We start from the raw sequence: 25,490 nt of genomic DNA on the forward strand, positions 1-25,490 counted from the left end.
AGACTCATTTTTGCGTTACACAGCATGATGCTCACGCATGCACAACATTTCTAGGCACAGGAAAGTGTTGGAAAAATTCAAGACAAGAAAGATGCAGATAAGGCACGCAAAAGGGTGATAGCCTCTGGATTAAATAAACTGCCAGCAGTAAGAATAATTTAAGTGAAGGTACAGGCAAAGGAATTATAAAATGACACATCTTGGGCTTCATCACAGTCTGTCAATAATGCTGTGTGATTAGCATGCGCTTAAGCTGGTGAGTGCAACACCAACACACCCACCTGTACCTATAGATACTATAATGCCGTCTATGGTGCCTCAGTACTGAACATGCAATTAAATGCATTTACTCTAAATCCATTTATTAAGCAGATAGATATGTATGTAGATTCTCCATTCATGCCACTTAGAGCTTTGAAGCGTTAAAATGAATGTTTGCCTACATTCAGTTTCTCCAGTCAGTCAATGTTTTGGGGAGAGTCTTCCAGGAAAAATTACTTCATTATGTTCCCAAGATTGGAATTTTAATACTGCATGGAACAAGCCACCCTTCAATATGAAGTACATTTTGTGTACCTTATGTATTCAATTATGAAGATATTTCCTACCTGCAGAGTATTTTGTTGTTGTATGCAAACAACTGAGAAACAACTTAAAAAAAATAATAAAATATCTCTTCAGTAAAATCTCTGAATGAATACCAGCACCAGATCAGTAAATTATTGTTATTGAACTGGTCAAAACAAGCCCCTGGCTCTTTCTGCAAAAAGTGTTTGAATAAGTTGAGAAAACTGCCGGTTTAAGAGGGCATGAACTCCAGCGTACATATCTATATTTTTTCAACTCTTGAAGATTGATATGTCAAATGCCATTAGGATCTAATGAGGGACAAGTGGGACATAATGACCAAGGGCAAAGTTCTGCCTCTATAAAAAGCTGAGCTGAACTATGTCCTCGGCACAGAGGGCAATTATAACAGACAGTAGGACTTCACTTCTCTCACACTCTGAAATAAAAAATGAATATGTAAAATGATATCCACTGTCGGGTAGATGTGTAACAATTATAGTATAAATGTCTATCGACTTTTCAGACAAAGGATCATGTGTTTAATTAAGGAAGGATATCTTTACAGTGGAATGTGGCTACACAGTTTTATCCCTGATTAAAGGAGTTGGGCACTGATTAGCCTAGCTTAGCATAGCGAAATCAGTCTTGACTAGGGCTGGGTATTGTTGAAGAATGACAATACCAGTACGCTTGAAGTGATACCGATACCAAAAGAGTACTTCATACAACACCTTTTGTTATTGAGCAGTGTAAAATGCCTCAACTGATAACTAGAGGAGCAAATACTTGCAGTAGAAAGGATGACTGAAATCAGTCTGTAGTTACTGGGATAGGTTTAAGGTTAGGGAGGTTAGTGGTATAATATTCATAGGTATGTTTTCATCAGTGCATAATCACATCCTGAAAAAAAGGCTGTACCTGCTCAGACCAACGTCAGTACCTGGTGAACACATTTAGCAGAGACAGATATTTCCCTCAGGAGTTGGTGGAGACCAAAAACAGAGCTGCAGTGAATATTGGACTTAATCAGTAAGACACAAACATGACTTCAAATGAATGCTAATGTTGCTCCATATTTGCTGAATATGTAAATGTGCAACTGTTTGCTAACAAGTTTTGCTAAAATATCAACTTGAAACTATAGCAACACATTAAGGAACACCTTACATTTATATAAAGCGAATGCTTGCACAAGGTCTAGGCCTCTGGACCTTGAGGCTTTTTCCTCAAGCAAAAACATAAACATGCAACCTGTAAAAGAGGTACTAATTTCTAAATAATATGTTTGATTTACAACACAGCTCACACACCAAACTACTGTATTTGTGACCTTAGGAGATTGATGTGTTAGAGAGAGAGAGTGAAAAGGAAAAACACAAAGCCACAGTTAAGGATCAAGACACAGAAAGGAACAAGTTATATTTATAGTTGCTTAAATATGTAAAAGAGGTCGAAGGAACGGCAGATGAATCCCTTAGCTAAAGTCCTTGAGAGAAAGATGTGATTGTATTGCAGAAGATGAGACTTTGAGAGAAGGGAGACATTAAAAGGAGCACAAGGCTGGTACACAAATACATGGGCAGTAAAATGAAGAGCCAGACTTCTTAGATGACCATTTAAAACTAAAATGTCACATTGATTTCTCTTCCCTGCAATCCAATAACAACATCTTGTCTATAGTAGCATTTGCTTTATAAAAAAGATAGAGCTGTTCATAGAGTTTGATGTATACTACTGTATAGGTCAAGGCAAGAAAATAAATATCACATTTAGTGTATAAAGTGATGATTCATGTGGCTGTGTGGTCATTAGATCGTCTTCACAGGTAATGACGCGTATTCATCATGTACTGGTCGAGATGAGTGTAAAGATTTGACATGCGGAGATGAAACAGATCTGTGAAAGACGATTGATGAAGTGTCAAAGTATATTGCAGCCAGTTGTATCCAACTTGGTGCAGTTAGGATGAAGAATGTACTCGTTTAGGATGCCTGCCGAGACATTAAAGTCTGGGACAAGGCATCAAATAGAGAGAGAAAAGGAAGCGTGAGACAGAGAGGAAGAGACAGTAAATAAAGAATACATACAAAGGCAATGGTACACTTTCCTAACAAAACTTCTCTTTCTCCAGCTCTATAAAAAAAGCACATAATCAGGCTCATTTTCTACTTGTCTTCATTGCAGATCAGATAAATCTTCCAAGCTGTTTGTTAGTAATTCCCTCTCAACAGCTTGTCCAAATCATTTACAGTAGCTCACCAAAAAGAGCATTTTTTTGTCTCATGAAGTAGCACTTAATGAGTTGAGTCCTTCAGTATGTTTTGGAAATAGTGGAAAAGTAAATCTGCCATGGTACATGTATCACTGTGGAAACTAATAAGATTTTAATCAATGAAAAAATATTGGGCATTTGTTGAGGAAACTGAAATTAATTTGCCGTATCTCGTTTGATTTTTAAATATAGCATAAAAGGCTTGAGGGGACTGTAATGTACAGAATACACAATGAATAACATGCACAACAAATAGGAATTCATGAAAAATAATCTCCTCTGGAGCTATTTGGCACTTAAGAGTTATGAGCAATCTCCTTGCAACAAGCAAATTGCTTTTCAGTCCTGATACTTTGGGGTTGTGAAACAAATAGGAGCTCTGTATCCTGTTCTATGGCTTGGTGTCTCCTGAGGAAATACAGCTCCAGTACTCTTGTTCGGCCTGTGCTTTTCTTTGTCAGACAAGTGGTTAAACTGTAGCAAACTGTAGTCAACCAGATGCCTCTGAAACCAAGCAGGATTTCAGAATTGAATGCTACAAAAAAAAAAACACACTGTTCTCTTTGTGAGTAGGCATAGGCATGATGACTTCAGAGTCCTGACTGGGTTAAACAATGAAGAGACATTGCAAAACTGCTGGTGGATGTTCAGATAAGGCTCATTGTTTTTGTGTTTTACAGATTTACACAGAAACATACCCAGATTTTAAAAAAGCAAATGGGTTCAAACTGATTTTCACTTGATTTTTATGGCTTATTCAAGAGTGTTTTCTTGTCACATGAAGACACTATTTACTGCAGTTTGCAGTAAACAAGGTCCCCTTGTGACAAGTACAGCTCAGTATATGCTTATAATAATATAAAGTGAAGAGAAAAATAAGGAGAAACACAAATGAGCTGCTGGTTATGCACCAGAGTGCCTCTAAGTAATTTAAAAAGCAAACAGTGACAATACTAGTGCTGGGATGTTTGCTCTGCAAATTGCATTTTTTCAAATAATATTTTCAAAGTTTTTAATCTTTTAAGATTTAAGATTGTCTCACATTTGAATTTAATAATTCATATTAATTCACATTACATATAAATTCCAAGATTTGTAAGGAAAATAAAATCCCAAAATAATGAGTCTTAACAACAGGTTACATCACCCTGGTAGCTTGCATTACCCACCCTGACGAGCTGGCACACTGGTTAAGAGTGTGGAGCAGCACACATCTCCATTCATTACATATTACTTGAGTCCCAGGAACCACAGACATGGGGGCAAACCTCCTGTCCAGGGTGAATCCTCTAAACTCACAGGCTGTCAGCCGGGTCTGGTAGAGATACTGTACCTGCAGGCCACTGTGGATCATTTTTCTTCACAACCGAACGCTCAGTGCTCACACTGCTGTATGATTTCCCTCTCAGCCTGATTCTCCCAGTACAGCCAGAGGGACAGATTTTGCATTCAAGGCACACGGAGGAATTTAACATTCTCACTCAATGGTTAGTCCTCTGGGCCTGGCTTGTGAGAGGCTAAATCAGGATGCTGCCCGCCAGCATGATGGAAACCAGTCAAAGTATTCACACTTGCCACACAAAGTGGCAAATGTTTATATTGGTGTAACAGCAGCCACACAGGGGGGTCTGAATCCTCTGCTGTGCTGCTCCATGGAGAGGGAACATCACTGAGTCATATTCTCCATCTCCTTGGTAATAATCTGGGATCAAAACTTTTTGTTGCTGCTAAAGACAGCTTCACTACTGGTATTGGCCTTGGCTGGCAAACTGCAGCCCACAGTCCACTAGTTTGTCCCAGAGCTGTCTGAGCTGCTTTAGTGCCCAAGGTAAAGAGTTGCTCCTATCTCTACATGTCAGGGAAGTTGGTGGTGTTCCACTTGTCTACTCTCTTCTTAAGAGGAGAGTAAATAAACGTAATCAGTCCGGATCTGTCTGTTTGCTTTACTCTCACTGACCGTGGTCTGGACCTAGCAAGGTTAAGCTCATTTCTCATCAGAGCCTCTCCCACTGGTTTGTGGAGGATATAGGTTTGGCTTTTAGGTGTAAAAGAGTGAATGTCCTCATGGGCCACAGATCCTATTCTACACAGGCAGGATAACAGGCCTTGTTAAAGGGGGTGTCAATTCAGGACATTTGACTCCTCAGACTCAGAACAGATTACTTGGGCTGCTTAATCTCTTCGGGGATGTCTGTCTGAAAGGTCTTCTTGGCTTGGGGGTGCAGCAATACAGGAGCTCTCCCTATATCCTACAGACACTGAATTCACTCAGAAATAGAACTAATTCACAATGAGGCAGCAGTTCCCTGCACTTATAGACTACTTTGTACTTTTTCAAGTGTTTGGCAGATTCTACTTGTTTCCCTACTTACTTTGAAATCTAGTAACTGACAAGATAAAGCAGTCAGCTATGTCTTTTTCTCAGTGTATATCTAAGGGGTTCTCTAATGTTTGTCACATCAATGAAATGCAACAAGATAGTAGAGAACTGGGGATCGATAACCGGATAGGAAGACAAACAAGCGGCCAAGACATTTACGTGGAGGTTGTTTTTTTAACCCCTTAATTCAATTTAATTCAATTTTATTTGTATAGCGCCAATTCATAACAGAAGTTATCTCAGGACACTGCCAGCTGCCAGTACTTCCCCAAAGGACACAGATTGGTCCAGTACTGCTGTGGTTTCGCCACAGATTGGCCATAGATTGAAGCCTGGCAAGATGGATTGGATTTGCAGTTAACTAGAATACCTTATATAAAAGATAAATATAAATATAAACATACCTTTTTGTTTTAAAATGCACTGAAATTGGCTAATTTGCTTAGCACTATATACCAGTATTCACCATTTCTCTAGTATTTTTACTTTATAGGGCTCCAGCAGAAAATGTCAAGCCTCAGACCAAACACAGAGACACAACAAGCTAGAAATAGATTGTTGTTCTACATATGACTTTTTATTATAGTTGTATGTATGTGTAACCTATAGTGAACTGTCTGAGTGCAAAACCTTTTGGAAACAGTAAAAACAGACTACTGAAAAAGGTTTTTTCACTGTCATATAAGGTAATACAGCAAACTCAACTTGAAACTCAACAATACACAACCAATCCATCAAATGGCCAAAACCAGTACCATGCAATATTCTCTAACACCACCAAACCCAATTGTGTAGAAACACATTGTACTCTGGTGAGGAGGCTGTGAAGTAAAAAAAAAACAAACACTGAAGTTAAGAATGAGAGACGAGAAAAAACAAGCTGTGAGGCCAAAGAAAGAGAGAGGGAGAGGCACAGAGGGAAAGAAACTGAGCAGGTAAAATGAGACGAGGCAGTGATGTGGAGCCACCTGGAGCAACAGTCAGGTTTTAGAAGTTGAAAGAGGAACCTGCAGCTTCCAGGAAAAAAGAAAACATTCCAGTTTCAGTCACTAATAGCCTCTTCTGTCTGAAACTGTTGTATTTGCTTATTACTCCTCTCTTAAAAAAGCACATTTATCCTCCTTAAAGTGAAGGTCTCTCCGGTCCAGTGTGAAGCACTCTGAACATGCTTATAATTCAAAACAAACAAGGATCAAGTAAGTGTTATGACATTTTTAGCATTTTAATACCAGAAATGGTGCATTAAAGGATTCTACAATAGAAAGTCTGACCCACTTCTGTGTTAGCCTCTGTATCACCACTTTTAATTGCTCAGAGTATTTTCAACAAGCTAAAATGATGACAGTGGGCTAAGCATGTATCTAATTCTTTGCTGTCTGAAAAAAAAAACCTGAAGGCCACCTTATTGAAACCAAAAAAAAAACTGTTATGATTTTGTTAACAGCTGCTGCTATGGAGCTTTGAATGTGCTTCTGGGTCTAATGCTTTATGTTCAGAATTCCTGTCATGTCTCACGTTTCAACCGCAAACACCTTGCTTACAAGGCCGAGCAGCAAAAGTAACACGTCAGCACCACAACAGCCGCAGTCAGTGTCCACAGTGGGTCTGTCCAGCCACAGTACTGCTGGGCTCTCAAAGGCAATTTGAAAGAGATCACAGCCCAACACAAAGTCATGTACCTAAATACATCTGCGTAAAAGGGGAAAAGCCTAAAAAGACACTACAGTTAACAGTTACATGTCTAAATTGACCAACCATTATGCCATTAGAGACAATAGCTGCATTGAAGTAAATGAATGACTAAAAAACACATCTGAAACGTACTCAAACAACAGACTCAGTGATTAAGACACAAGAGATACATTTTAAGAAAAAATAGTAATGGGGTTCATGCTCTTGTAAGTAATCCAGATCATTTGGCATTTGTAATTCAGCCAAATTTAGCAATGTTTTGACCTATGATTGGGGTATATATATAAATTAATGAATGTTTTTATATAAATTAAAATTTTAATGCAATTATTAAATTATGTGTATTTAATGTTTTATAACCACGTTTTGTATGTTGGCTACTGGCCCAACATATAAAAGTCTCAGCACTCTTGGGTCTAATTACCAAAGTGAAATGTTTCTGGATTGTATTTAACAAATATGTTATAGTATCTGTCTTGTATTCATTTCTAAAAAAACAAAAACAAAAACAAAAAAAAAAACAGAAAGAGAAAGAGAGCCGACTCATTAATGAACAACATATCACTAGGCAAAATTGAGCAGCAAGTCCAAGATACTACATTTACCATAATGCAACTCAACAGCATCTTTCATAAGACTGCCACCCCGCCTCATAAATATCCACTTCTATCAAACTCTACACCTTTAATGCAGAGTATCTATTTAAAAAATAAATAAAAATCTTTTATCATTGGTTGTTTTCAATGCCATGTTTTACTGCCATTATCCCGCAGTTTCAAGAAGAAACTCTCATAGATTATCAGACTAACATGGGAAATAAAAAAACATGGGATATAGTGAAAGCAAATGTGTGCTGGAACATCCTTTGTGGCTTAGCTGCTGTTCCTCACTGCTCCTCCAGCCGAGGTGCTGATCACACTGACTTACAGTAAAGGAAGCAGGGCTTGATTTTTCATTTCCACATCTTACTGTTAGGTTAGGTCTGACCTTAAAAGCATTTTTTTCCCAGTTAGATTAATAAGTATGATTCAATGAAGACTTACTAAAAAAAAGCACAGCATATGTTAGGTCAGGAAAACTCTGATTCTTAAATTCAAAACCTTATTGTGAAAAGACTGTAAATAAGGAGGGATCACTGACCCTTCCAGTCTAACAATTAGAGCTCAGTAGTTGCATATAATTAGGATATAAATGCATAATGTTATGTGACAGGACTACAGAAACATCAGAGGCAGCACAAACACTGGTTTGGCAGGAAGCTACTGCTGGGATTAAGGAGGAGCTGACAGCTTTAATGGACTGGGAACGTTGGAGTGACAAACATAGTTGGTGTTAGTTTGGTTTAGCTGACAATTCGATTATAACTTACTGTGTGCGTAATGGTCTATTTTATAATAAGGTCAGACGTTTATTTAATGCATCTCGACTGGCATTGTAACCGTGAACTCCAAAACCAAACCCCGACCTTAGTACAATGTGTACATGAGTAGACATTGACATGAGGTATCTCACCTGAATGAATGGGAACAGGAGGCCCACAGCAAAGTTGGACAGCCAGTTTACGGTTCCAGCGATCATGAAGGCGGCAGGTCGGTAGGACTGTTCAAACAGTTCCCCGGTCAGGACAAAGGGGATACCACCTGACACAGAAGGGAGAATTAGTTACAAAAAAACCCACTGACAATAAATAACAGAAAGAAACAGCTTTGCTCTGGCCATCATTATGTGCTTAAAAGCACAAAAAGATTGCTCATTGTTTGCTTCTACAGGGTGGACACACAAAGGTAAAATAAGTGTTACTATCTTAGTTTCTGTTTTTCTTGCCTTCTTACTGCATAGTGTAATGCTCATGAATCCCATGAGCATCCGTGCAAGTCTGACACTATAATATCATACCATCCTCCTGTTCCCCTATCACATGATCACTTTTTATCAGAATAGATACAATCAGCAATATTTTTCACTGAATCTTGCGTATATCCATATGACCTTGACTTTTGGAACATTCTTTAACCATTAAAATATATATATATGCTTGAGAAGAAAAATCTATTTAAAAAAAAAGTCTCAGGTTAAAAGCTCTGCTGATAATTGCAGAGTATGGTTGTAATTAAAGCTAGGAGTTATGTTGCTGTGTTTCAATAAGGGCTAACATACTACAATGCCAGTTTAAACATTTTAATATGATTGCTCCCTTGTTGAAAGTCCAGAGTTCCTCTGGCCTATCCCCGAGTACAATGTGCAACCAACATTTCCAAACCTCCAAGAGCAGATGTTGACATTTGGATGCTTTGACGTCAAACTAGGAGACTGAAATTGAAAATCTTGGCCCACTGAACTTAAATGTAAAAGGTAGTAATTCATCCTGACATATTATTGGAAAATCAGTAGAGGGCACTGAGGAACTATTCAAAACACTCTAGTCTCAATTTAGTAGTAAGGTTAGAGGAAAAATGCTGCTGCCATCCGTCCAGATACTTGGATTTCAAAGTGTCTTTTGCGTCACTCAAATGTGATGCAATGATAACATCAAATCCAGAGTGAAGGAAGCTGCATCACCAGCGTATCATGTAGTGACTCATGTCGTTACCACTGCAACCGATGCAGATACGCTAGGCTAGAAACAATATAAAAGGCAAACTACCAACCAAACAGTACAGTTAAACAAAATGCAAAGCTTTATAGATTTTGCTATCTGTAAGTAGTAAGCTTTTAAATGGTGTGTTAATGACAGAGTTTGTGTACTAATGACATTGTAATGCAAAGAAAGAAAAATCAATCCCTGTAGAGGCAATAAGGCACATGTTTGAGGACTTTGGTGAACTTGAATGACCTGTGTTGTTTTGTCACTTAATGACACAATAAAACCGGTCTGACTCTGTTTGTGCAGAATGGAGCGCAGTTATCTACTTTTCCTAAACACACAAGACTCATGTAGAGAGGATTTGCACATTTCTCTGCCCACTCGATTATGCATGCATGCATGCATGCATGCATGTAAGAGTAAAAGAATGCCACTGTTGAAAATGTAATGGACGGTGACATTTGCAACCATGTTTCATCAGAGTGTTGACATTTTTTATATGAACCCCTACTGCAGAGATAATGCAAGAACAAGCTGCTCAAGTGAGCCAACCACCTTCTCTATCGGTCAGCTGCGGGGAAAGATGAAAGTGGAAGGGAGGTTCCGGCTGCTAGTGACTTGTGGTGGGTGTGTGTACAGTATATTGTATATTTTAGAAAAATCGCACAACACAAACAACAAGATAAAGAGATGGAGGAGAGACACAAACAAAAGTAAAAGTTATTATTCACAGCCCAGACACTCTCGATAACATTAAGTTATAAATTATGACTTATCTGGACTACATATTATCTAACCATTTTTGAATAAGCTGCAGGCTGACAGAATTGATAAAGGGGTGTAGATAGTGTTCAAGCATATAAGGCATGCTGTGAAATGGTGTATGTAAGCAATTTCAGGAAGCTGGCTAGCCATGTGGCCACATCTCACAGTTTTCCCCACAGTGGCCATTGTTAAACTGAGATATATTGGTCAGTTGAACCTGTTTGTGTACATTAACCTCACTGTTAATGGCATAAATAGTAGAACTGGTATAAGTAGTAGTTTTACCATCTGAAAACACACAAAAACATCAACAGAGGTTACAGAATTGCACACAGTGTACTTATAAATCTGTGGATGTTGCATTTTATCCTCACAGCAGATTATTTGTTGTAACATAATTGCCTCTGAGAAGACAGTTAAAGAGCTACAAACCACAGGAGCATTTCCATTTAGAGCTGAATAAAGGGAGGTATAGCTCGAATTAGCCTTCAGCGTTCTCTTAGATTTAATTGTTTGTGATAATAAACCACCTCATTATTTGAATAAGATGCCTTCCTGTTTAACAAATGTGACCAGCTGATTACAAGTGACAGTGTGTGTTCATGTGTGCACAGAGTTGGCCGGATTGCACACAGCAATTGTGTGCATATTAAAGACGGACCACCTGCCAAAGCTTTTAAATGACATTAATGGTCACTAACAAAATGTGCAGGTGCTCTGGTTCCCTTGAGAGTACACTACATCCACACTAAGGAGGATAAACATGTCCACACAAGCCTTTTTGGGTAGTTTCTAAAAAATGAAATCACATCACACCACAAAATGAATCCACAGTGAATTGCCCAAGAAATATGAAATTTTTTGTTTTCCCACCTCTTTTGTTAGGCAAACCCCGTAATTGTGCATTAATGCCATTAGCTGAAGTCTCAATTCAGATGTTCTTGTTAACATATGTTTTGGGTTTCTGTTGCCACACAACTGAACAAGCACAAAACTGTTATTATATCGTGACTCATAAATGCTACTTGTTGACCAAGGTAAATACAGTTCTTGAGTTGCTGCACTTAAGACATCAGTCAAACCACTTTTTTATGCAGTCTGACTGAACAAATGTGCGACAGATGTGTGATCAGCTTTGTTGAAGTTTAATAAAAGGGATTCCTCCTCTTAACATCTACACATCACTGTGAAGGCTTTTAGTTTGGAGAAGCTCAGTTTTCCAAATCCACATAACATTTACATTTAAACTAGATATAAATAAACGTTCTCAACGTCTCAATTCTGCCTGCATTGTGAGCACAACATGCAGATTCGTTGGGCAGGACTGATGGACTTTTGCATTTTAAATCTTAGCTGCTAGCCTGAGATTTAGGAATCAACCAAAATAGACATTGGGAGCAACATAACAAACTAGAAGAGTGCTCTCAGTAGAGTGCAGATCTCTACCAGGTGTGAGGGCATGTGAGTGGGAAAAAAAATGTGAACACATGCAGTGATACAAAAGCTTTGAGCAGGTCAAGCAAGCAACAGGACACATTAGGAAGATACTTTTTGTGGATGCAGCCACAACAACACTGATTTCAGTTCTGTCAGGAAAGGACAAATCTGCTTCACACATGATGCAGGGAGGGTGGGGCGGTTATAGCTAACATGGGCATTTTGTGTGTGTGTATGTGTATGTGTGTGCACGTGTTTGGTTTGTGAGTGTTCAGTTTAGATCTGTTCCGAGATAATCCGCTCAGTACAAAATAGAGTTCTCTAGGGACTAGTGCACCTAATAATATGTGAAGCCTGTGTGTGTGTGCAAGAGGGAGACGATAGAAGAGAAAAAGGTTAGGTAAAAAATTAACTGATGGTTTGAGACATGCTGAACAATCTATATGTGTAACTTTACTGGGGGGGGGGGTTTGTGAAGACTGATAAATCAGGCCTCTGCTAGCTCTAAAAAGCTACGTTAGCTGCACACTGCATTTGTCATATTTCACACAATTATGATCCAAAACATTATGAGGGCACCAGCCTTACAATCTAACTGAGTTGAGGAGGCTAATTCAGTGGCCTTGTTACCACAGCCTGTTCCATGTCAAGCCAAATTTATCTTTAAAGCCTTTTATTGCAGTTCTAGTCCCAGAGGTCTAGGGTGAGCCCAGGGACTATACGCTAATTAGGCCATGTATATTATTTGGCCAGCATATGTTTGTGAAGGGCCACAGAGGATACAGCATGTGTTGAATCAAGTGGGATGAAAGTATGTAGGTTTACCTTCCAGCCAAACACCACAGCAGCTCACTGATTAGTGAGACTGAAGCAGAGAGTAAATTACCAATTAAATGAATAGCCTGCTTTGTTACAACACTCCACCAATTATGTCCTCTACTTTTGAGGAAGACCTCAAATTAAATTAGAAAGGCCTGAATAATCATCTTAAAGACCTATAAATGATGTTGCATTAAATTCTTATTTTCACTCTTTTATTCTTACACACACAGGCTGAAATACACACTTCATGCACTTGTGGACATGCAACAGGGAGAGAGATGGTGGAGTGATTGCCATGTCCATGAGCAGTTTCTTGGGGTTAGGTTGCCTTGCTCAAGGAAAGCTTGGCAGTCCACAGAAAGTGCAGAGGAGGTGATACTGGCAACTCCAGCTGCCAGTTCACACTCCATATTGTGGTCTGTGGGATTTGAACCCACCACCGTCTGGTTCCCAAGCCAAGTCCCTACACACTGAGCTACTGCCGCCCCTATAAAGGTTACACTGAGAAATGTAACCGCTGGAGGGATTTACATATATCAAAGTCATTAAATATTATCCATTAAAACAGCTGGATGTTTTTTTACATTAGAATCTGTTCTTATGCTGTGTGTGCAACACTGAGCAGGTGGCCAATGCGTGCATCGATTCCCACAATTCAAGTTCATCACAACTGGTACAAATCTCTGACATACACATCACAAAAACAAAAAGTAGAAAAGTTTACCTCATAATCAATATTTTTAGAGCCTCTCTAATAATCACTTGAATCTGGTCTTCCGGAAGGTTTTCATTGTAGTCATCATGTAAGTAATAATTTACGAGCATAATTAATTAACTGCATTACTAATGATTATGCTGTGAACAGATAATTATTGGTGGAGACAGATATAAAAGCCCAATTTGAGAAGATCGAAATCACATCAGCGGCTCATAATGACACAGTAGCACAAAGTAGATCAGATAGAAATTAAACAGCATGATTTTTTTGTGGTTTGGATTTGTGACAAGAGCTAGTGCACTGCCTTCTGTTTCAGCTTGACCTCCTGAGACATCACATTTTGGGGGCTCGGCCACACTCAACCAGTGCCAGAGCCTTGATCTGTTGCCTCCGGCAGAGAGCCTCAGATGACAGGACAGGAGTGGGATAGCAGCACCAGAAGCCACAGTTTTTTTTAACTCGCAATTGGTTCTGACAGAGGTTTAAACCAGCTCATCTGTATCCTTTATCAGTGCACCAGTAATCCTACTTCATGGCTGAGAGAAGGTTAGGATTATAAACCACCTTTTAATACCCTACAAAGTGGCCATAAATACAACATTATTAATTATTAATTTTGTATAAATCATTTTTCTAACAGCACTGAATGATTCACATTCACTTCTCTCAGTCTAAAAGGATTTTCTAGTAGCTCTACCTTTGCCCTTGTAGTGACTCATGTGATTTGCTCCACTGCTCACTGATGTGTGTTGTGATATTATCTAACAGCAGCACACACACTATAAATAAAGACTAATTATATAATAGGATAATAATTTCACACAAACAGAATACTGCCCTCCCACACAAACATGATACATCCATGTCACTCATACAGAAGCACAGTCAGAGTGACAAACACTACAAAACTACAATGTCAATTCAAAAGTCAGCAGAGTATTTATGTCCCAGGTACGATGCTACCGTAATAATCCTAACCATGTGCAGAGATGAAAATACAACCGAAGACAAAAGTCCTTTTTCATTTTGATGTGACAAAGTGTGATAAGCAGAACATGACCTGAACTGTTACACACTGACAATGATAAGAGCCGGGCACATACAATTTGAGAAACTGTTGACAGACCAGGTTTCATAGCAAAATATTAGGGTGTTGCTGCTCTCATTTCAGAAGATAAATTATGTCATACAGCAAATCAGCCTCTATTGAACCAGCACACTACGTAAAGAGAGCGGTCCGCTTTTCCTTCCTCTTGATAGGTACTGACCACTGCAGACTGGGAACACCCTTTTCCTGCTTCTAACACATCAACTTGAGGACAAAATGTTCACTTGCTGCCCAATATATCCCACCCACTGACAGGTGCCATGATAACCAGTGTGTGTATGTGAGTTCATTATCCATAAATCTTCTGATATAAATTAGACAATTCCCTCAAATGACTGCAAGTATTGGGGACAACTCTGTGCACACATGAACACACACAATCACTTGTAATCAGCTGGTCACATTTGTTAAACAGGAGGGCATCTTATTCAAATAATGAGGTGGTTGTTTTCTTCATTAAAAATGGGTCTACACAGCAAGATATGGACATATTTGATGCTATTCATTGAGCATATTAGTTTTAAATATTTCAGGGAGGAATAGTACAAGAAGAAACAACCACAGGGAGCTGTTAGATTAAGGATCAACAGTGGTTTATGTGAACCAGCGTGCCTACAACACGTCATCAAGATGTACAACCTTGCTGTGCTGTGCGGTGCCATTAGCACTGTGCAAGCACATCTTGAAACTCTCTGTGTGAGAATCCCCACCCCTATCAGAAAATGTCTTTAGTCCCTTCTTGTTGACAAAATTCATTCCCTTCTCAAACAAATACAAAAGGTTGTAGCCATTCTTAAAAGTGTAGTTAAGTGAACATAGTGGCACTATTAAGATGTTCAATAGGTGAGCATGGTAAGGGGATTACAGTTCTTGACTGTGATGATGTATGAAAGGGAATAGCCCTCAGTCTTTTTATCCCACTAAAGAAAAAACCTGCTTCAGCTGGTAAGGCAGAGCTAGGGGCTGAATCCAGAAGTGAGCAAATCTCTAGTGTACTCTACCACAGCAAATGCTTCAGGAGCCCAAGGAGAATAAATCCTTCCCTGCAGAGGACAGGCTCCTGGCACAAGATCAATGTCAGTCGCATGGTGTACATTAAGAAAACATTGTTTCCTGCTTTTTAGTAAACACCTCTCAGGGGTCTTTCTACGTGGAGGGAATGTTACATAAGTCAATTTCACTGAAGACATCAGCCTTGGGAAGAACAGCAATATTTGTTGGGGAAGAAAGGAATGACAAAAATCACAACTCTGGTCCTCTGGAAGCTTCATTTATATCTGGGATGCAATCAAATCAGGGACAGGTGAGAATTACAGGGAATTCATTACGTGTAAATGATCAAGTATGGCAAGACAGGAATATTAAATAGTAGCAATTGCATATCTGTGTATTATAAATATAAAAAAAATTACAAGGCATTAACCAAATGAGGTGGTAAACACAAAGGTGATTAGAGCCACCACAGAAAAGAATACACACCCACGCACAAATAACTTCAGGTGTACGGGGACCATTTCGCTCTCACAAACCCATAATCCATCAGCTTTTACTTCTTCCTTCGTTTATTGTGCTCTTTTAATTAAATGTTTTTCTAATACTGTCTGCCACACATCATTAAGTTTCACCTTGGCTGAAGTTTATTTCACAGAGAGTCTCTTTTCATCACTTCTGCCCCTGTAAATTTTGCTTGTGGCTCCTAGAAAACAGCAGATGCCACAGATGTTGACATCTCACCCCTGGTATCTCTCATTACTTGCTAACTCTCAACAAGAGCAAGTCTGGCTGCCCAACATGTGTTTAGATTTTCTGATTCTGATTCTGATTCTGAAAGGTGATTCATCTTGTTCAATAGTTTTCTGTCTTGTCCTCCATGGCCTGTCTGTCAGCAATTTGCTGCCACCTCTCTGTCTTTCTTCTTGCTATGTTTTTTTTTCTCCTCCCAGGAGAATTGAGTGAATACACCATCCAAGTAGGATGAGACCACAGGGTCTGCTCCAGCATGCTGTGAACCAAAAAAATCCATAGCTCTCCAGCAAAAATTCAACTTGTTCAAAAGCCAAAGCTCGATGTGTGTTTCTATATATCTCATAGTCTGAACTGGCACAAACCTCTCAGAGTGGTCTATATTTGATCCAACTTTAAGTTTTACAATTTCATTTACCCCTAATTGGAAACATTTATTGCATCTACAACACTGATTATTTGTGAAACAACAGCTGTGATTTCATTTGTTTCCCATCAGAGCTCCAATAACATGCATATTAAAACCAATCTCCCACATTAATACATCCAACCCATGAACGATCCTTGATGTGGTGGCCAAATGTGGCTCTCATTTCATTTTACAGATCTGAGAGTTGTAAAACTGTGGTGCAGTTCATTTTCAAAAGAGGACTGAACTGCTTGCTGTACATATCACTGGAGGAACATAACTCTTAAGTCATTCAAGAAGGGTTCATTTGCAAAAACAGACAGTTCAGTTTTTACTTATTTTCCTAAATCATGTTTTTTGTGTGCACTTAAGGAAATATCATTTGGCTTGTATATTATATATGACTGCGTTTCTTTGAAGGAGAAATAATAAAAGGTTCAGTACTCAGTTTTAAGCCTGTGCAGAACTGTAATTCTTATTTTTCTAAGTGTACTTTGAATGCATCTTGTAGGAGTCACAGGCAAATAATTATATAGAAATAGCCAATCTTCTCACTGATGGTCTTGTTTGTTTATGTTGATCATAGAGAGGCATCAGTATTAAATTGAGACTATTTTATAACCAGGTAAAAACTAAAATTGAAATATTATTCCTGATGCATTTACATGCAAGTAGCATTTGCACATTTTCCCTAAGTAATCTGTAACAGTGCATCACATCGTGTTTGTGTGTAAAAATCTTGGAGTAAAAGTACAATCAATTTCAATTTCCCTCTGAAATGTACAGCAGTTAAGTGGAAGTATAAAAATGTTTTTGTGTAGGATTTAGTGGCAACTGTGTAGTTGCAGATTGCAACTCACTCGCTAAACCCTCCCCTTCAAAGTGCTAAGGAAAAACTACAAAGGCCACAATATACATAAAAAACGCTAACACCCCTATTTTGAGTCAGTGTTTGGTTTGTCCCTTCTTGGCTTCTGTAGAAACATGGCAGTTCAACATGGCAGACTCCATGCCAGGTAACTGTGTATGCTGATTCTAACATAATGTAGGCAGCTGTACAGTAAATACAAACTTTGTTTGAATGGGTAAGCTTTAAAAATCAATTGATTGTCAGAACCCATTAAGGGTTTTTATGTACAAGTATTTTATTTAAATTGTGGGACAAATATTTTGATGGAAAATTCAAGTATTCAAGAGGAGGAAAAAGAAAGAAAAAAAGCCAGGGGAAAATTTGCATCTCGTAATCTGCCTCTAAGCAGTGGGGACCAAGCCATTTTCTTTTGTTGACCTACAATTTACATTGGGACAATGGAGGGTTCAGTGTGATTTGACAGGGAACAACAATTATTTCCCTATTATCACTGAACAATGTGTATCTATAGTGACTGCCTCAGTTGCTTTTCCATATTCAACTCCAGGCAGCTTCCCCCGATAGTGCACAAAAGAATATCATTTGCATTTTATCTCACAAATAAAATTCAAAAACACCAGGTGGGCTTATTTGTTTGCTACTGAAGTGAACAAATGTTTTTATTTAAATCCTGATCAGCTCCTGCAGTGATAAAGATTCTGAAGGATCTTGTAATAAATGAATGCATCCCACAGATGTGATCAATGTCAAATACTTAATTTGGTGCACAAAAGGGCGAAAGTTAGAAGCTAAAGGTCAGCTTCTATTATTGCACATGCCAAAGATGTTCTCGTCCTCAACCGACTTCTATTCAAGGTGGGAAAGCAGAGCTCCAATTCATATCCAAAGACATATACAAGTGTTTTTCAACAACTTGCCTTTAATCCAGTAAATGATCTTAAAATGTAATTCTTTAGTAATGAAAAAGAGAAAAATTAGCTATTTTGGTAGTTGTGCATAAATTATTACATAATTATGATATCTGACATTTACTGTGCATATGAATTATAAGCTGCTGTGCCCATCTGTATTAGACATAGAACATCGTGTGGGTTACTGACCCACTGATATATATAATTGACTGAGCTTCCGGGTCTGTGAAGTGAAGCAAAAGTGTCTTAAACCTGCACTCTATGTAATGGCCAGCAGGGGTCAGCTCTGTTGGCTGCAATAACATGAGAAATTACCCTTTTTTTCTCTTGATTTATGAGCTCAGTAAATTATTTCAGACTGAATTTATGGTCTCAATCGGTAGTTTCAAGTCTTCTTCCAAACGTTGTGATGTCCATTTTGTAAAAAATTATGGTTCAATTAGAGTAAAATAGATGATAAAGCAGGGTATGCTTTTGCTTGTGGCTACCTTGTGATTGTCATTCTCAGTGAGTCTGTCCAGCACTAAACTCAGATCAAACTGTCAAATTAGGCAGTGCTGATCAAATATGAGTCAAGATTCTGTTACTGCATTGCCTATTTCTTGCCTAAAATCATTTCAGAAACATAGTTATAGTGGTGGCCATAATGCTAAACTCGAAAACGGTACTCCACAAACCAATGGGTGACGTCATGATAGGTTCACACTTGGTCTGTCCTCCTGTAGGAGAATACCCATACCCACTGGAGTTTCATTTAGGACAGTGCCCGCTCCAGTCTATAATTATGGCACAATAAGTACAGAGGAAGTGGGGTTTGGAGATTTGTTTAGAGTAAAAATACCTTCACGCAGCACTCGCAAATAACCTCACTCAACCTGAAATATTTGTGAAATAGCTCGTATGAAGGTATCAACTGTGTGAGCTTTGGGTAATATTAGTGTATATAAAAAACCAGACTGCACAAGATGATGTGTATTTCAAGTTATTTCAAGTTTCAAATAAAATGTTTTCTCCTTGATGTTGTCTTCCCTCAAATCGAGTATGAAATCCCAAAAATGCTCACAAATTTAAATTCAGTTCTAATTTATATAAACCAAGGGAAGTAATATTCTAGTTTTCCCTCTTCTTTCCAGCAAGGAGGCAGAATTACTTTCAGCCTTTTGTGTAACTCACAACTGTGACCTCCCACCCACTGCAGTGGGTGGGAGGTTGGGAGGTCGTATGGGTCACTACAGACTGACTCCACTGTCAGGCCTTTTAAGGCATATTATTAGCAGCTCCCTTTTTAGGGATCAATGCTGTCATCTTCTCAAAGTGAGAAAAGTTTATTGTGACAACACTTTCTCTTTTGGTTGTGAGAGCCATTCGATTTCAGTTTCCATTGATCCCTCGCCCTTGTTCTCTTGCTGCAGAACAGAAGGTCTCGCTTTTTTTAGATCACAAATTTTATTTCTAGGCTCACGGAAGGGAAGACATGAAGGAGTGACACAAGCAGAAATAAAGAGGAGGAGAGATGAGTTTGTATCATACACAAAGTTGCATAAAGGCAAAATGAGCCTTTGCTATGTGTATTCCTCAGTGGAATATGAAATATGACTATATGCAGCCTTCCTCGAGTTACAACAAACCCACCAAAATAACAATAAACAGACTTAGGTGTTAGATTTTAGGGGTGTCCACATGGGTGTGAAATGTTTATTTTCATCCCAGGCAACAGTCTAATCTCTCTTTTATGTTATAAGTGAGTCACAAGGATTACATCTCGGCTGTGAAATGAGCACACCAATTACACAATTTGATCAGCTGTGAAAGTAAGATACCTTGAAGAATGAGGGCCACTGTGCCATGTATCTGTGGTGTTAGTCTTGCATAACCAGAATTTTCTCCACATTAGACTTTGCTTTGCACTGTTGACGGATCAGGAGACGGTGGGGGAACACACACAGATAAATTAACACTCATGCTTGCAGTGAGTTGCAGGTCTTAGGGTGCCTTTAGAGATTCAGATTCAGATTGAAGATATCAGTTTTTTGTGTAATGAATGCGTGGTGATTCATTGCCCAATGATGTAAAGTATATGAGAGCAGAGGCACGTCATAAGCTTGTGTTGTTTGTTTCACCCTCCATCATTTTGGTTTGTGTGTCCGCATTATTTAACAATGGTGCTTCAGAAATGTCATGCTGGCCAATGTATTCAGCTTCATTTCATGTTGTATGGTTGGTTTGTAGATGTAGGTCGTAGCATCAGTCACAGTGCATGGATTTATGACTCTGCCAGAATCTTGACCTCTTTGGTTAGCCAAAGCTCCTAATTGGCCATCAGTGGACCTGTTTCACAGCGTGATCTAGGACTAACGTTTTTGATTGATGACCAAAGAGTTTGACACATTTTACCACATTAGGCTCGAGTCAGACCACTTAAACCTAATGTAGAAAATCTGCAAAAAATACAGGAAAAAAGATTAACCTGGTTTAAATATTGCAGTGCTTTTTTGCGTCGGTTGGCCAATGAAATACATTCAGGCACACATTAAATGACTATGAAACATGGACACCTTATTTCTACTGTTTACTTCATGATCATCATGAAAAAGATTAAATAGTGGCTGCTGTGATAACTTTCCGCATTACAAATCATTTTGCAAAGTACTGGTGTCTATTAAGCCTTTAAAAACATAAATCTGCAACTTCAACTGGACTTCCTTGTTCGTATTTCATTCTCTCGCCAGTCCCACACCAATGCAGCCCCTTTGGCTGATTTAACACCAAGCTGTTTGCAGTGTGAATGCCCACTTAGTGAGAAAAAAAGCCATTTAAATGATCTCCACAGAGGAAGCACAAGGGCTGAGATTTGAATCCAATTATTTCATGCTGTGGAGCAACAACTAACCACTGCATCTGCAACTGAGCCACTGCTGTCACCACGAGCTGCAGGAACATAAAGTATTATGTAGCCGCACCAAATGGTGAGTGAGACACAAGCCAATAATATTGCTGCCTTCAGTGAGTGAGAGAAATACACTGCATACAGCATAAATCAAAGAGAACTAATTTATGAAATTGTCATAATTTGTAAATATACTTGCACATACAATTTTAAGTTAAACTCACATATCAAATGTTCAGCTGTTTCAACATGCATTGATGGCACTCAATCACCTCACAAATGGGAAAAACTTTTACAGGACATTAATTATTGGGATTTACACAATGGCACTGCCACAGAAACATCATGTTAGAGAAACTGAGGGTTATAGTTTTCTAATATCTTCAGAATCTCTCACAAAATGACACCAAAGAAAGCAAGAAAGCATATTCTTGTGATTAAAGTAAAATCGAACATATGGATGAAGATCACGCTGCAGGTGTTTGCCATCACATCCTTGCTGTGAAAAATGTTCAATTAAAGTAGCTTGATTTAAAACGGCCATACAGTATTTCACAGCCACTTGAAGAAACACCGGTACCATGGGAAAAAGCTGCTGGTCCCAAACTAATGAACACATCAGCGTATCTTTGGGGAAGTGTCGGTCTCTGGTGTCCTGTCCAACAGTGACAACCTGCTCAGTATTTACTTATGGGCAGGATAGAGGGGACAGCCCTCTGAGGACTATGGGTAAACCAGCAGGAAAATATTTCTCCCCTTCTCACTTTTCAAGAGATTAATATTTACTGACTTTCCTCTGTCAATGTGGCTCCTTATACACCAACAGCTCCAGCTGTTATATGATATACAACACTTATCAAAATGCCAACTGTCAGCCAATTCTCCGTGCAGGATGCAGAAACAGACAATATTATGCAGCTGTATCTGGTCTTGTTAGTTTATTCGTTATATCTGGTCTTGTTAGTTTTCATATAGGCACCAGCATTACAAGGGGTGCGAAAAGGCTCGGGGAGAGTTGTTTTCTCTGGTTTGACAAGGTGGTCAAATCTGACACACTCGGAGAGAGTCGGAGAAAGTCAGAATTTCAAGTTAATGAGATGATGGTTTCAGCTCGCTAGAAGAAGCAAAAAAGAGAAAAATCTTGAGTTCTGAAACTGTTTGGATTCCTTTGTTTTAAATGGCAACCGAGTTCAAGGTCTAAAATAAAGTCTAAACATCAGCTTTTAAAACAGAACTACAACCTCATGCTTGATTCATGGAAAGCCAGAAAATGGAAATACAGGAATGGAACTTTTCAACAACTAATCATTTCCATACCTTAAAATGTCAACGTGTGATCTATATACCATTTGTTCAGCTTCAGGAACCTATACAGTAAGCCCCTGTTAAAGCCTCCAGCAGATAAATGACCCAATTAACCTTGACTAGCTATATCTGCACCATAGGTACTCCACACTAGCTCTAGTGCAAAAGAATGTATTTTTTTTTCAGCAGATGGCACTTCCACTTGTCAATTGTACTCATCAGAAAATCTGTCTACCTGTCAAAGATTTGTGAAACATTTCTCATCTGGAGCTCCAGCAGCTGCCTGTGCCAATTAAAAGTCATATGTGTGGTGCACGTCAAAAACAGCACATACAGTAGTTTGCAGGCCTGTGCTACCAAACGAGAAAAATGAAATGTATTAGGAGTAACAGGGAAGGTGTAATAGAGCATTCAGTGTTACTTCAGTAGAGGCAAAAATCTGAATTTTACGGTTGTAGTAGAACAACATTCAGTCACTTTCATATGTTACTTTGACTTAAAGTGATTCTCCACTCATAATCTATGTTCAATAACTTCCCCTATGAGAATTCCAATGTCCAAAACATTTTTCAAATATGGCTTTAATGTAATGTGTCTCGCTATTGCTGATCTCGTTGAAGCTCCTAAGCTCAAACTGAATATTTTGGCAAAAAACGTTTTGAATATTTGCAGCCACCTTTCAAGTATCACTTAGAGGTTGCTCCTTTATACTGTATTTTTAAGTTAATGCACACTTATTAAGAGAAATCTATTCCACATCAATTAAAATCATTTGTCAAAATGACAGTAAAGCTGTTTTCTTGGAGGATGCAGGGATTATTTAAATAATTTATATAAATATAATTTAAAAGTACAGTCAAAGGCTGATATGAATAAATATGCCTCCGGGCAGTGGACACAAAGTCATCTAAAACTCTTAAAAAACCCATGAAAGAGCTATCTACTTTCATTTTGGTGCCATATTCCTTCATTAAGATGAGTATGGCCGGTGTCGTTTTTTCTGAAACAACATTGCAACTGAATTATGAGGAAGGAAAATGTTATCCAATGCAATTATGTGGTTTCATATGTTTTTTATTACTTTTCATTATATTAACACAAATCATACCTGTTAATAGGATACATTTATTATTGGTTATTTTCCCAGGATTTGTTGATAATAAAAACTTAAATTACAAAGCTTTATCCTTTAAATTTTTTAATTGTTATTTGTCGCAGTGCTGTGCTGGATTTTATAGGGATTACTCTCACTATCACTCCACCTAAACAGTACTTTAAAGAGCAAGCAGTCCAATTAATAAGAAACTGCAGTCTATTCAAAACATCTCTTACAGTGAAAAATTGCTGCTGAGAAACCAATTTATTACGACTTATGGATTTCATTAGAGATTTCGTGACTGAAGTTTTATGAGTTGTCTATTTTCCATTTTGCCTTACATCTTGTTGCATTTTACTCCACTATTATCTGAATAAGAGCTCTACCATCTGAACAGTTTTTTCCACATTCCCAAGGTTTGGCATCGTCCATCATCAAGTGACGGGTGTGACCGCCTGTGATATTACCCTCAGGTACAGAGGCCTTTAACATCGCTTGTCCAGCCTGAGATATTTTTAATCAAATGCCAAGACTGTAACGTGATTTTGAAGATAAATGAAACACTAGATATGGTGAAAAAGGTAATAATGGCCAAAGACGTGTGTTAAGAGTATGTATGGATTATAGCATAATAAACCTGACATATGATCTCTTTGAATGAATCGGACACACTGAAATTGACCTAGTGTGATAGTTTTTATCACAACAGCTGTAGATGCTGAATGGAACTGAGTGCTATCTCTTATTTTCAGTGTGTAGTGTTCTGAAATTAAAGTATTTATCATTACAAGTAGTTGTGTGTAGCTTCATGTGCACCAAGCATCTAATCACCACAGGGGACAGGGGGGTCACGTCCTCCCCAATATATGATATATGTTAATAGACAGGGTGCAAACTACAGGGGAGCCAGGGGGAGGTTGGCACCTCTTTATAAGACATGACCTGAAAACATGATTTGTTAAATTTTTGGTACTTCCTAAAATATTGGCAATTTGCAATTGTCCTATTAAATTCTCTTTTCCTGTATTTTTATCATCATTCACCATGCCTAAAATTAGGTTATTTGTGATGTATGTCATTAACTGATTATTATATATAGGTTGTTGACATACGTAGAGAGCTCCCCCATTGCCATTGTATTGTTTTTACACTGTATGCTCCTGGCCCGACCTAGTAGGTAAGGGTTTCATATGTGAAAATACATGTAAATATGTGACTGAAATTACTAACAGAAAATAAATCTCATCACATATGAGTGTTTCGAGAACTGAGCTGCTCATATGGGTAAAATATAAGGTCTTTTATTGCATGTGGGTCTATATTGAGTGCGTGAGAACAGCAATGAATAGAAAGTAATAATAAGTAGGCAGAGCAGGTAATAATCAGATGTGCATGGATTTCAATCAGAAATGGCTGCTCTGAGCAGCACGTGGAGATGTTGGCTGTGTCAAAAATGTGAGATTTCACACCTGGCACTTAACACAGTTGTGTTAAGTGGAGAGTGAGGAACATTGTGTACTGTATGCAACTACACCACATGCAAACAACTCTTTTGAATGTTCAGAATATAAACTATTCCAACTCTGCTCTATTGTACTGGACATACTTTATCTTAAAAGACGGACCTGACCTGATTCATTAAACCTAAACTGAATTAATAAATCAACTATATATCATATATCCGTCTGTGTGGTGGAGTATAAATACACAAAACGCAGCTGGCTCTGTAGATGCTCCACATTTCATTTCATGTTTGCATATTCCTATATTAAACTCTGTAGTATCAAACCAAAACACATGCTAGTGCATTTTTCTGCTTTTATAATGACAGATACACTTTTCAGCATCAAGATTTTAACCTAACCTATTTCACTCTAGCCTATAATCATCTCAGTACAGATGACAAAGTGGCCAGTCACA

General features: G+C 38.4%; 1 protein-coding gene across 5 annotated transcripts in view; it reads right to left on the reverse strand.

Moving 5' to 3' along the window:
• Positions 1–25,490, reverse strand: part of slc2a9l2 (solute carrier family 2 member 9, like 2) — a 95,974-nt gene that overhangs the window by 11,605 nt on the left and 58,879 nt on the right. For all 5 annotated transcript variants that reach the window (XM_051414697.1, XM_051414695.1, XM_051414694.1 and 2 more), the window contains exon 12: positions 8,427–8,554. In XM_051414697.1, the coding sequence (XP_051270657.1) occupies positions 8,427–8,554 (128 nt within the window). The remainder of the gene's footprint in view (positions 1–8,426; positions 8,555–25,490) is intronic.

Source organism: Dicentrarchus labrax, unplaced genomic scaffold, assembly GCF_905237075.1.
Source record: "Dicentrarchus labrax unplaced genomic scaffold, dlabrax2021, whole genome shotgun sequence".
Taxonomy (NCBI): Eukaryota; Metazoa; Chordata; class Actinopteri; family Moronidae; genus Dicentrarchus; species Dicentrarchus labrax.